The 14,520-nt window shown below is 37.9% G+C and overlaps 1 protein-coding gene across 3 annotated transcripts in view; it reads left to right on the top strand.

The window, feature by feature from the left end:
• STK38L (serine/threonine kinase 38 like) overlaps positions 1-14,520 on the top strand; it is a 79,534-nt gene that overhangs the window by 54,174 nt on the left and 10,840 nt on the right. For all 3 annotated transcript variants that reach the window (XM_061204267.1, XM_061204269.1, XM_061204268.1), the window contains exons 3-6: positions 2,882-2,933; positions 7,946-8,068; positions 8,329-8,412; positions 14,393-14,516. In XM_061204267.1, the coding sequence (XP_061060250.1) occupies positions 2,882-2,933; positions 7,946-8,068; positions 8,329-8,412; positions 14,393-14,516 (383 nt within the window). The remainder of the gene's footprint in view (positions 1-2,881; positions 2,934-7,945; positions 8,069-8,328; positions 8,413-14,392; positions 14,517-14,520) is intronic.

Genomic DNA, 14,520 nt, shown 5'->3' with positions numbered 1-14,520 from the left:
ATGTACAGAGTGGATTGTGGGAGGAGGGATTAGGAACAGGAAAGGCTAGCGCTGTAGTCCGGGCCAGTGCAAGGGAGGCTTGCTTTAGGGTTATGACAACAACAATAGGGAAGAACTGAGTGAGAAAGACAGAAAAAACACGGCAACTACCCAAGTATGGAATGTGAGAGAAATTAGTCCATGCTGGCTCTGAAATTTCACACCTGGGCAACCAGAAAGTGGTACAACTTAGCGAAACAGAACTCGAGGGGAAGAATCTGGTTTTGAACATAATTTTGGGCAGGTCCAACTACAGATTAGACGTGCCTGGGGAGAGAATTAGAACTAGAAAATGAAGCTTAAGTAACTATTCAGAAGTCAACTTAGAGTAAGGAAATATAAAAGAGAGCTAAGAAACGTGGAGAATAGTGAGGAGAGCAAACGTATCTTTGATCAAATTTCCTAAAGGAAGAGAGGAAAGAGAACTAAGAGTTTGCCATCAGCCGAAATTCCAAAAGATTCAACTTAGGCAGAAGGAAAGTGATCGCATTCAGAAGATCTAAATGTAAATATGTGGATAAATCTCAGCCAAAATTGACTGTATAAGAAAAATCAACAATAATGATAATGTCATATGTATTTAAAAAAATATATTTTCCTGCAGTAGACTATCAGTCAAGAGGGAAGGAAGTGGAATTAAATTGTTCTTAGAGATCAATGTGTCTCTAAGGATAGGGATACAACACAGAAAGGGGTAAAGATTGGTTAATTTCAGGCTTTGACAAATTAAGTGTACATGTAATTTCTAGGGTAGCCACTAAAAGAATAAAAATAGAGTTTGTAACTTTCAAACTAATAGAAGGAAAAATAATGGATGGGGGAAAAATAAGTTCAGAAGAAGCCAAGGGAAAAAGAAAAACTGAAATACCAAAAGGCAGGCACAAGTAGAAACCACACCATAAATTAGAAATAAATCCAAACGTGTAAGAAATTATACTAATTGTAAATGTAATGAAAGTCTCTGGAAGTGAGCAAATCATCAAGGGAGACTGAATAAAGTAAAAGAGAACCAAGGAAGGAAAGACCTATATTTTTTCGACAGTCACTCAAGTTATTCATCAGAATTTTAAAGGTTCAATGTCTTTTATTGCTGAAACCTTAAAATAATTCAGTTTTGCCCTCTGTTCCCAAACAAAGGAAAATAGAAATAAAAGTATCTACTGTTATTAAAAAAAAAAAAAAAAAAAGCATGGTGGTGCCATGGAAGTCAAATTAAATAGTCAGCTATTTTCTAAAAGCTTATACTTTAAGAAACATGTGATGAATTTTTAAGGCTTAATTAACTTGATAAGTGCATAAGACAAATAAAGTACCAATCAGAACAAAGCATAAGATCATTTTAGAAGGAAAGCTATTTTTTAGAAAGGTACAAGAGAAGTCCATGGGTCTTCTCATTTAGGTATGGAAGTGGATAAAAGTTATTGCATCTCTCCCCAGAAGGAGGGATAATTTACTGAAATATTAGCTTTAGCAAGGATTGAGGAAAGGGGACAGTAGGGATTTGCCAGAAGAATAAAGTTGTTCGTATATTGATAGTCCTCCTGGGTTAATGGTCCTCTTACTCTTTGGAGTCTTCCTGCAGAGAAGAAAACTCAAATCATTCAACAAGCAGCTCTGTGGCGCCTGGAGGTGCCTGATGGCAGGCACAGAATCCAGCATTAGGAACTTAGTCCATTGGAAGGGTTGGGCTTGGGTGAATAATGTGTAAAAAAAGATAAAAATCAGTGTGATTAGCATCAGGGTAGGTGCTTATTACTAGAATTGAGAAAGTCAGTGGAGGATATACTTTTAGGTGCTGATTTATGAACAGGCTTTAGGTATTTTTGTTATGAATTTTCCATAAGAAATAAAAAGGATCTTAACAGTGGTTTAGGAAAGAGCTTATCTTTGGACATATTGTCATAAACAACAAATGCCAAAAGATTTGTATGATGGTTTCAATCCTCAGCCCTTATACCCATTTGGATAAATCCTTGAAAGTTAGTCTTTATCTGGGACGCTCCAAAACTAATTAGGAAGAGCTCTCCCAGGTTTATCTTTAGGAAAACGAGCAATACCATAGAAATAAAATACTAATAGTCACTTGGAAATGAGTTGCAAAATGTGTACCACAGCTATCTCTCTGGTTACTAGTTATTTCATCCATCACCCCCCTCACCCGTAGCTTAAGTAACTTTAAGGGTGCATTTTAAAATATTGAAGAACTGAACTTGGCTATACCTAGAAAAGCAAATGTTCTGGTAGTTAATGGGTTACTTTTTAATGTACGTATATGACTTTCCAATTTTCCAAGAATTAGAATAAAATATACTTAATTGCACTGAACATCTTTCTGTGATTAATTAGGAAAATCAAGTTTAGTGTTTAAGTGAAGCACTTAGACAAGCTCCTTTAGCTAATAAGCGTTAAAACCAAGGTTCAAGCACAGGGATATCCACCTTAAAAAATTTTACTTTTAGTCACTGTAGTTACCTTTTTATACATCTAGTATAAACTCTGATAAATGTTAATGATTTTGGAGATTTGAGCATTAGATAACAGAGTTTTCTGTATTAGAACATGAGTCACCTTTGCTAATGATTCATTTAGGCAGCTTTAGAAGTAAATTATTCATTTGGCTAGTATGAGGCAGCTAATTCTGGACCGTATTTATATTTTGAGAAAAAATATATGTGCATATATATTTATATATATTAGTCACTATCTTAGTGATTATTCTGATTCAACTTGAAAGATTTTTTTAGCATGGCAAACTGAGTGTAAACTTGAAAAAATAAATGTACATTTCTTAAATGGGAATACTTAGGTACATATTAAAATTTAAATAATTTTTTTTGAAAAGGCAGAAGAAATTAGAAGTGGCTATGGAAGAAGAAGGATTAGCAGATGAAGAGGTAACGTAAGCTGTAATTACTATGACTCTAGTTAACAATACTCTCTTATATAATTGAAAGTTGCTAAATCTTAAATGCTCTCACTACAAAAAAAAAAAATAGTTATGTGAGGTAATGGATGTGTTAACTAACTTTATTGTGGTCATCATTTCACAATGTACAGTATATACCTGTATCAAATCATCACATTGTAGGGACTTCCCTGGTGGTCCAGTGGTTAGGACACCACGCTTCCACTGCAGGGGGTCCGGGTTCGGTCCCTGGTCAGGGGAACTAAGATCCCGCAAGCCGAGTGGCATGGCCAAAAAAGAAAAAAACAAAATCATCACATTGTATACCTTAAACTTACACAATGTTATATGTCAATAATATCTCAATAAGAGGGGGAAAAACTACTGTACGAAAGCAACCCCAGTGACTTTTTCTTGTAATGATATCAGATGATTTTATAACTTAGATAATGTGGGTTTCATATTTGAACGTGGGCTTCTTACTTTGTTGCCGTGATGGAAATCTTTGAAAGGGGGCAGCTTTTTTTTTTTTAATTCCAAGAACATATATATATTCAGTGAATAGTATCTAGTGTGAGGAATAAGAAAAGAGGGCTTCAAGAATAATTGATCAGTTGCCAAATTTCCTTAAATTTTTCCTAAATATTTCTTAAAACCACCCAGTTCACTAGTCTGGTGCCGTGAACCCAGTGGTTTAAACTACCGTGTATTTCACCTGAAGAATCACTGCCCCCAACTGGTCTCTCTTCCTCCATTCTCAGCCACATTCCTACTCCCAGTTTTTCTACACACTTCAACCAGGGTTATCTGTCAAAAACCAGATTTGACCATGTCACTCTTTTGCTTAATACCCTTCACTGGCTCCCAAGTACTCTTGGGATAAGGCTAACTCTTTAACATGGGTGGACAAGGCCCTTTATGATTTGGCCCCTGCTTCCCTCTCTCTAGCCTCATCTCTTGTCACCCTACCGCCAGGCTGACCAACCATGTCAAATTACTTTCATTTCCACTCTCTTGCCTGTGGACCTTTTCCCGTGCTTTTTTTCGCTGCTTGGAACTCTTCCTTCCTCCTGCCTGAGTCTCATTATTCTTCAAGACTCTTTCCATCTCACTTTAGGCATCATGTCCACTGGGACAGAACTCTGTTCCTGTCCCTGTGGCAGCCTTAAAATATCATCTTCCCAGAGTAGAAACTCCTTACATCTCCAGGGCTGTCAGAGGGCGAGAATAAATATTTGGTGAATAAATGAACAAATGGACAATGGATCTCTCCCTAAAGAGTTTACAGATTGGAAGGAAAGATTACGTGTGTGTGTAAAAATATGTACACGTGATAGAATGTGGCAAACTTTGAAAATGTGGAGATTTTTTTCCCCTAATTCAGAGGATCAGAAAAGGTTTCATGGAAGAAGTAACAGTTGATTTGAATCTTAAAGAAATAGGTAGAATTTACATGATCGTTAAGAGGTATGTCCAAAATAATGAATATATGAAGACTGTTGAACTTTAATAATGAACTGTATGAAAGCAGATGTCCAAGGGCCAAGCAGGTAACATAAATGAGAAAAGCTGGCCACGCTTGTTTCATAGTGGGGTCTTAGGTTATATTCTTTTGATCTAACATACTTTGCATATTCAACTCTTATTTTTTTTTCATTTCCACAAAGAAATAGATTCTTTTTTTGCCTTGTTCTAAAAGATTCGCTCCTCACAGTTTATCTTTTGATAAAGACATACCACTTTTCACTTTACTGAAAGAAGACAAGAGCACCAGCCCGATTATACCTGTCGCCCAGTGACTGGCGCCTTGATAGGGACTGACCGGTTCCAGAGCTGCTTGCTGCCCACCCAAGGGGGCTGCACCGTTGGCCCAGTGAGGCCCAGTTCCTATTTTTCAAGAGAAGCTGGAAACCTGGACTTTTATGAAAACACTCGCTTTTTAAAATATTGGCAAGTCATTAGAGTGATTTAAAAACAACTTGGGGGCCCAAATCAAATGCATCTGTGAATTGAGTACAGCTTATAGCTTCCGGCTTGTAATCTCTGGTTCACACCAGGAAGTACTAAGTACATCTAGAGCTGTTTTCTTTGTTTCTCCTTAAATAACTTGCAGAAAATGTGAGGTGATTTTACCCCTAAAAATGCTCATTGGCCCATTATAACCATTTATAAAACATCTAAAATTTTTGGTAAAGGTATTTGAATTCCACAAATGCTTCTTGTTAGGCCCCATACTAGGTCCCAGCCTGTCACATTCTGTAAAATAGACATGGTCTCTCAATCTAATGTACAGTATTTTGGAACTATCTTTATGTGGGGTGGGTCTTTTCAAAGTAAATTTGTTTTATAAAAATAAATTCATCCTTAATTCATTCTGTAATAGAAAGTTATTTGTGAAATAATTTGTGAAAGTTATTTGTGAAAACTCAACCATATATAACGTGGCCTTAAAAAGCATTTATACTGAGATGAAGTTGTTAGCTGACCCCTTTCTTATCTTAAAACTTCTATGTACACTGTCTTCTGCAAAAACTGAGCACCCTACAGATTGAGAGTTTGAAGAACGCCAATTTGAAAAGGAATGGAGAAAAAAAAGAAAATGGTGTATTTCTAGTTTCATCTCACTTAAAATCCCATCAAACATGGAATATTATTTACTCTAATGGAAAACCAAACTGGGCAAGTTTAAGCTGCAAGAGAGCCATGAGATGTTAACATCCTGTCCACAGATTTTTGTTGTTGTCTTTGGAGAAGAAAGAATGTGATTACCACAAAAATGTTATTTGTTTTTCAAGGTGACTTAATCTACACAGGTTGTGAGCAGATGTAGCAATGAATTTTCATTGATTTTTTTTTTTTTTTTGTAGTTTAATGTGAACTTGTTTCAGCTCTCTCTGGACTACAACACTGACTCTAATATCATGGATAGATTTTTTTTTTTAAAGTACTATAACAATGTTATAATGTGATTTCCCTTTTTTGTAGGATTATATATTCCATACACTGTGATCTCCCTTTTTGCCATTTAATAGCTGTCCCCAAAACTACACAAACATCATTTACTTACTGCACTACACAACCTATCAAATACTAATAAGCATTATTTTCTTCGGCTGTCTCTCTTGTCTGTCAATTTTGAGCATAATTTATGAAACTGTGTGATGAGGTCATCTTTTCCATTCAGATTAGACAAGTTTCTGAACTACATCCAACTGCACACTGTTTTATAATCCATAAAGTCATAAATCCAGAATGCCTTTCAAAATTCTTGTATTTGTTCATTTATGTAATTTTAAAAAGGTCTTTGCTGTTTTGAAAGATGGTGGTATAGTGCCACCATGTGGCCTTTTTTTATTAGATACATAGTTGAAAAGCTACTTTTGAGCTCTCCTTTTTTGTTTTACTGATAATTCATTTTTCAACATTATTATTCAAAAGGCATTTTTAAACAAAGAAGGTCTTCACTGTTTCCACCATTGATGTGACTTCACTTAGCTGTTTAAAGATGCTTAGATTGAAGACATATTTCCTAATTTTATCCTCTTAGATTAACTTTGATAGAAGTATCAAAATTCCGTTGAATTAATGATACATACTTGCATATTTCTTTTTTTTTTTAATAAATTAATTTATTAATTTTTGGCTGCGTTGGGTCTTCGTTGCTGCGTGCGGGCTTTCCCTAGTTGCAGTGAGCGGGGGCTACTCTTCGTTGCGGTGCGCAGGCTTCTCATTGCAGTGGCTTCTCTTGTTGCGGAGCACAGGCTCTGCACGCGCGGGCTTCAGTAGTTGTGGCACGTGGGCTCAGTAGTTGTGGCTCGCGGGCTCTAGAGCGCAGGCTCAGTAGTTGTGCAGCACGGGCTTAGTTGCTCCACGGCATGTGGGATCTGCCCGGACCAGGGCTTGAACCCGTGTCGCCTGCATTGGCAGGCGGATTCTTAACCACTGCGCCATCAGGGAAGCCCATACTTGCATATTTCTAATTAATAGTTCACCTTACCCTTTTGGAAACAGATGTACACAGGGGTAGGAAGGGACTACTCAGTGGTTATATCTTGCACTTCATTTAGGAGCAATGTTTCTGAACAGTTTCAGTCATTTTGACTTATTTTCTCCTCAGACTTGAACCACTGAAAGCTTGATAGTGTTCAGTTGAAGATGAACCGGAGTTTAATTTTTTCCCTGATTTTGTTCATTACCCATTCTAAGTGACCTCTACTAGGAGAGGTAATTTGACATAATTCTATGTCAAAAAAAGAGAATTTTGTCTGGTGAGGGGAAAAATGAGGTTTAGAACTTCAATTTTGTTTAAATAAATGCCCATTCCAAGTGTAACCTTCAGGTATTTCATAATGTTTCTTATTAATAGTATTTTTTGTAATCTTTGGAAAATGAATTATGAAATTCTTGACTTGGATATTTTAAAGGATGCTTTGTGTAATTTTTTTTGTTGCAATTTCATATTTTCAAGAAGTTGTGTGACAAGTCTCAAGCACTTTATTAAAAATCTGCCCAAGAATAAATTCTACCATGAATAAATCTGTATGGAAATATTGCTGTTGTGTTATTTCGGTGTCAGAAGTCTCAGTAGTTGTGACAGAGCAACCTTGGAAATCAGGGAATTGAAGCAAAGTAGATTTCTTGACAATAAAAAATCAATATCAGAATACTATTAGCATTTCCTAAAGTTTAATTTTTGTTTTTGAATTAATTTAGCATAAAAATGAAAGAATATGTGAACTAGTTAAGATGAAATATTTAATGGAGTCTGCCTCAAGAATAAAGATTTATCAACTGTTAAAAATTTAAAAATGGTTGTTTTGGATTATTTTATTTTTTCCATGCTTAATAAATATTCAACTTTGGTAAATAAGTTATAGCACCAGTATATAATATTTAGACACATTACCCTCATTATAATATATCTCATCTTTTAATACTATAGGCTTCCTTTGAAATAATCTGATTTTAAAATCATCCTTTTAAACTGTCCTTTTTTAATAGAAAAAGTTACGCCGATCACAACATGCTCGCAAGGAAACGGAGTTCTTACGGCTCAAGCGGACCAGACTTGGCTTGGATGACTTTGAGTCTCTGAAAGTTATAGGAAGAGGAGCATTCGGAGAGGTGTGCTTCTTTTTTAAAGGCACTGCTGTTGAACATATGTATCTTAAGATAGTTCAGAATATGTATTAAAATAACTTAATATGTATTAAAGTAGTGTAATATATTAAAATGTGTATTAAAATAGCTTAATTTTAATAGAATTTCTAAAATACCAGCAACAGCAAACTACAACACTGCTTTCTTTAAAGGAGCCTACCTTTCACTCTTAAACAAATAGTAGTGATTGTTTGACATTTGTGATACGAATTTTTACATTCTAGGTGCGGCTGGTCCAGAAGAAAGATACAGGCCATATCTATGCAATGAAGATATTGAGAAAATCTGATATGCTTGAAAAAGAGCAGGTATGAGCTCTTTAACACACGTAGCCAAAGGGGTGTCCACTGACTAGGTGTTAGAGCAAATGCTAAAACTGGGACTTTTAAAAAGAAACCTACACATCTTACTATATAATCTGTAGACTTTTGGTAGCCTGCTTTGTTGTTTCTCAATTCTTATAGTTCAGATTTCTTCCAAATTCATAATCTGATTAACATGTCTAACAAAATACCACAGACCGGATGGCTTAAACAACAGAAGTTTCTTTTCTCACAGTTCTGGAGGCTGGAAGTCCAAGAGCAAGCAGGGTTTGGTTGCTGGTGAGAGCGCTATTCCTGGCTTGCAGACGGCCACCTTCTCACCAAGTCCCCACATAGCCTCTCCTTGGTGTGTGCACAGAGAGGGGAGAGTGTGACTCTCTGGGGTCTCTTCATACAAGGACACTAGCCCTCCCCCTTACGACCTCACTAACCTTCATTACCTTCTTAGAGGCCCGTCTCCAAACCCAGTCACACTGGGAGTTAGCACATCACCGTAGGAATTTTCAGGAGGGACAAAAACATTCAGTCCGTAACAGAATACCTTCTTCTCTGAATTCAGTGAAAATAAAGGACAGTTCTCAGCTCTCTCAGTCCCTGTCACCTATCAAATAAGCAAACCAGTCTCTTCAGAATTCGCTGATTTTACATATTTCCAAAATCTGTAACCACTCCAATTTTGTACTCCTGGGCTCTCTCCATGTTTCCTGTGACTTGATGCAGTTTATGGGGCGGCCATAAATCTGAAAACATCAATAGTATTATTTTATGCATTCACCTGTATCTCCAGTCTGGGTAGAACCCTAAGTGAATATATATGCTAGTGAAGGACTCAACAAGGGTAAGAGGGAGATGGCACCTCTCTGTACCTAATGCTTGATTTCAGTCTTTAGTCCCACCTAAAGCTTACTTTGTTATTATAGCAGTATGATGTTGATTTTTATTTAAATATGGCCCACTTTAATTTTCACTGCACTGTTTCACTTTATTTCTATTCCATTTATTCAACAAGTATTTATTACGTGCCTATGATGTGTCAAATACTATTCTACGTTCTGGGAGTACAGTGATTAACAGGAGAAACCTGATTCTTGTTTGCTGACAGTCTTGGGGAAAATGGGCAGACAGCTATTTGAAATAGTCATTTCTGACGAGTACTATGAAGACAGATTTTACAAAAGGATAAAGTGATGCAAATGACCTGGCTTTAGGAGGAAGAATGAGATGAGGGAAGGTTCTCTGAGAAGGGAATATTGATGAGAGACTGAATAATTAGAAAGTATGAGATCTAATGATCTGGTAGAACAAAGATCCAGGGAGCAAATGCAGAGGCCCTGAGGCAAGAATAATCTTGGCCTGCTCAGAGACGGCAAGAAGCCACTGTGGCTGAATTCAGTGAGGGGAAGAGTGGTTGGAGATGAAGGGGGAGAGGGAGGCAGGGACCAGATCACACAGAGTTTTGCAGGCCAAGAAATGGCGTGTGGGTCTTACTCTGAATGCAGTGGGAAGACATGTTTTGCTTAAACAGAGAAGCGTCATGTCTGATGGATGTTTTACAAAGATGAATCAATCCCTTTGCTTGCTGGAAGGACAAACAAGTGTTGAAGCAGGGAGAACACTTGAGAGACTGTGTAGCGATTCCAGCCAGGATGTGATTGTGGCTTATACAACAGCAAAGAGGAAAAAAGTCAAACAGATTAAGTATATGTTTCCATGGAAGAGCCAGCAGTATTTTCTGTGACATACTCTATGTTGGGGGGGTGAGAGGAGAGGTAAGGGTAGTGAAAAGGGAGGGAAGAATCAAGGATAATACCTAGAGTTTTACTTGGGAATGGGATGCATGATGGTGTCAGTTTCTAATGTAGAAAAGACTGAGGAAGGAACAGGTTTGGTGACACTGGGAATCAAGTGTTCTCTTTGTGGCATATTAAGTTTGAGCTCCCTGTTGGATATCCAAGTAGAGATAATTATGTTGACAGTTGGCTAGAATATGGAGAGAAGTTTGACTAGAAATATAATTTAGGGACTTCCCTGGTGGTGCAGTGGTTAAGAATCCGCCTGCCAATGCAGGGGACATGGGTTCGAGCCCTGGTCCAGGAAGATCCCACATGCCGCGGAGCAACTAAGCCCGAGCGCCACAACTACTGAGCCTGCGCTCTAGAGCCCACGAGCCACAACTACTGAAGCCCATGTGCCTAGAGTCCATGCTCTGCAACAAGAGAAGCCACTGCAGTGAGAAGCCACTGCAATGAAAAGCCTGCGCACCGCAAGGAAGAGTAGCCCCCGCTCGCCACACCCAGAGAAAGCCCGTGTGCAGCAACAAGACCCAACGCAGCCAAAAATAAATAAATAAATAAATTTGTTTATTTATTTATTTATTTATTTAAAAATATATAATTTAGAAGTAATCAATAGATTGATAGTATTTAAAGTAATGGGACAGATGAAATTGCCTAGGGAACAAATATATAACGAAGAGGGCCTGGATGCAAGCCCTTAGGGAACACTAGGCAGAGGAGAAACCAGGAAAGGAGACCAAGAGGGAACATCTGCTCAGTTAAGGGAGACCGCTAGGAGAACATGGTGTTATGGGAGCCAGCAGAAGAACGCGTTCAAAGGAGAAGGTGAATGGTCAAGTATGTTGAATGCTGCGAAGAGAGGGGGCAAGAGGAAGACAGGCCACTGGGTGTCACTGTTGGAGATTCTGAATAACTTGGGAAGGACAGCTCCAGTGGATTGGAGTGCCTAAGTGGAATAGTGGGAAAGAAAATGGGAAGCAAGAAGTGGAGAACGTGAGTATAGATAAGTCTTTCACGTAAAGCAGAACAAAGAACAGTTTGGTAAAGGATGTTGGTTTTTTTGTTGTTGTTGTTAAGGCACTGCTGATTGGAAGAATCCATTAGAGAGAGAAAAATTGAAGATGCATGAGAGAGAAGGCAGATAATTACAGGAGTACACAGGATGACAGAGGAGTTGATCTTTGATAGGAGCTGGGACCTATTCATTAGGACAGGGAGGAAAAGCAGAGAAAGTAGGAACAAACGCAGGGTGGTTGATCTGGCGTGTAAAGTGCCAAGTTCCTGCTGAGTGCAAATAAAGGAGGTCATCAGCAGGAGGAAAGGAGGGGTAGGTAGCTTGTTGGTGGCGTAAGCAGAGAGAAGTTGTGAAACAGTCACAACTATTGACTTGAAGTGTGGGAAAGCAGACTTGCAGTTGAATGTCCCTTGAGATTTTCAATCATGAATGTAAAGTGAAACCACTTGGTATCGTTGGGTGATTTTTTCTCCGGTAATACTTAGTTGCTCTGGGGCAGGTACAGAATAGGCAGAAATTTGGGCCTAACTAGGGTTGGTATTTTGCCAGGGAAATACAACAGAGGGAGAGGGGGACAAGGCAGTTGAAGCTGTTTGCAAAAGAGTGATTATAATGATGGAACCAAGGCCGGGTAGAGAAAGAAATGAGGTTCTGAGGAGAGTAACAGAGAAAAAGTGGTGTAGGGTCCATGGAATGGAGATTGAAGTACAAGAATAAGACACCTGGGAGGATAAAAGGTGGGGATCAGAAACAGAGTTCCTTAAAATGGAGGTTTTAGAGGGAGGGCAGTTATTGGTTATGAAAAGGACAAGAAGATTACCACGGGTGGCTGAGGCTCAGTGGAGGAAAAGATCACTGGAGGTGAGGAAGAATGCAGGAGCTGTGCATGGGGTATTTGGTGGTTCGTCCTTATGGATCTTGAAATTCACCCATGACTAGAAAGGATGGAAAGGAAGCTGGTGAGCCATGAGCTGAAGTCATGAATGACTGAGGGGGTTGACCAGGAGAAAGGACAACAGCTGACGGCACCTGACAGCATGCCCGCAGAGGAGCTGGGGATGAGAAAAGTGTCACAGTGGTTCAGAAGCAGCTTAGGACGAGCAGGAAACCAAGAAACACGAGAGAGAAAGCAGGTCATTCCTGACAACTCACTCTGCAGGAAGATGGGACGCTCCGTGGACAGCCTGATTTCAATTAGGATGAGAAGGTGACAGGAACCATCCAGAGATGAGGTGACAGGGGTTCTGTTGAACACAGGCTGATTCCAGGGGGAAGCGGTTCGGAAGACAAGGAAGGTCGAGATACTGAGCTGTGTTAGAGAATTGCAGACAATGATGGGAATGAATGTCTGTGTCAAGATGTTGATCCTCAGAGATGAGGAGATAAACAGGAATCTTCTAACTAAGCCATATGGGATTAGTCCTGGGTCGGGTTTTAGAGGAAGAACAAAAGGCAGCAGTTAGTTCCAGCTGTAGTCTTTAGTTACTGGCCACGTGTGGCTACTGGGCACTTCAGCGTAGCTAGTCTGAATTGAGATGTGCTGTGAATGGAAAATGCTCAGCAAATTTTGAAGATTTGGTGCAAAAAAAAAAAAAAAGTGTAAAATATCTCAGTTTTTATATTGATTATATACTGAAATTACAACATTTTGGATATATGGGTGTTCCAGAAACTATATTGTTAAAAATAATTTCACCCTTTTCTTTTTACTTTTTGTGTGGCTACTAGAAAACTTAAAATGATGTACGTGGCTTACATTTATTTCTATTGGACAGCCCTGGTCTAGAATATTTTGCAGGAGAATCTCGCTGGAGTCCAACATCAAGTCTGTTTTGCACTTTGGGGTTGTTTTTTCCCCTATATAAATTAATCTGCTTTTGTCACCATTGAATTTCATTTTAGAAAACCTTTTCCCCACTCAATTCTAATATGTCATTATTTTAAGTTTTTATCACATTTACTTGAATGCTAACCACTCTGCAAAATTAAGTAGCAACTTTTCTCCCCACTATTGTGGTACTGGATTACTGTGCATGATACTTCCTATACTTTAGAAACATAGACTCATTTTTGAAAACATATCCTGTAGTCTGGCTTTAAGATACTTAAAAATAATCAAGCCAAGTTTATCCTGACAACCACAGAGGCAACACCAAAAGTTTGTTTTTCCTTTACCATCTTAAGATGCTTTGTAAAAGGCAATAGGTAAGAATTTTGGTATCATTTTTCACTTTATGAAACAGGTCCAGAGAGATTTTAAGGTTTTTGATGCCAGAAAAGAAGTTTTTAACATTTATTCTTGTGCTTTGATTTTGATCTCAGAGCATTTACTGTATCAGATCATAATACAATAATCCCAGATAATTTAAGCAGATCATATTTTGTTGTCATGAAAAGGTTTACAAAATCTGTGTTCTTTTGTGCTTTAGGTCAGAGTTCATAATGATGCACAATGAAAACAGCAAACGCATAAAATCAAATCCTATCGTTAATTAAACTTTGAAGAAAGAATGTATAACTATATCAGTGGAAAAGCATCTGAAAGTTGATTATACCAACCCCACAAATCACTCAGTTTATAAAATTTTTCAGTCTATTGTTCATGTAATAGTAGCTCTAGTAATTATGTGTCTGACAAAAGTAAGTAGCAAAATTCCAAAAAGTTATATAATAATTTGCTGTAGATGTTTATAAATATTATAAAAGTTCATTATAACAAAATGATATAAAATTATTATAAGTGTTTCTCCTTCTTAAAAAGACAACCTAATGGTTAAAGACCAAGTCAGTCCCTTTCTTGGACTAGTAAGAGTTAAAAATAGTTTGCTAAGGACCCAGACTTTGTCATACCAATCTATAGGGCATTGCTTACTACTTTTAACTTTTAAAAGTCAGACCCTAAATTTATATGAAAAAGCCAAGATCCTTGGCTAGGTGGAGATTCTGGTTAGAAAAATTTTAGACTAATCATTTTTCTACTTCAAAGGCCTCAGCTTCCCCTTGTGATCCCACCTTTTCAGGCCTAAAGATATCAGCTAAAATAAACTATTTCCTGAGCTTCTCCAAATTTAATGAGAATATGATAATTGTTAAGAAGTAAGCTTGGAAAATGTGTAATGTGTTACAATTATTTTTTCAAAATACATTCTTCCAGGTGGCCCATATCCGAGCAGAAAGAGATATTTTAGTAGAAGCAGATGGTGCCTGGGTGGTGAAGATGTTTTACAGTTTTCAAGATAAGAGGAACCTTTATCTAATCATGGAATTTCTCCCTGGAGGTAA

Source organism: Eubalaena glacialis, chromosome 11 (genome assembly GCF_028564815.1).
Source record: "Eubalaena glacialis isolate mEubGla1 chromosome 11, mEubGla1.1.hap2.+ XY, whole genome shotgun sequence".
Lineage (NCBI taxonomy): Eukaryota > Metazoa > Chordata > Mammalia > Artiodactyla > Balaenidae > Eubalaena > Eubalaena glacialis.
This window is presented reverse-complemented; position numbering and strand designations above follow the sequence as displayed.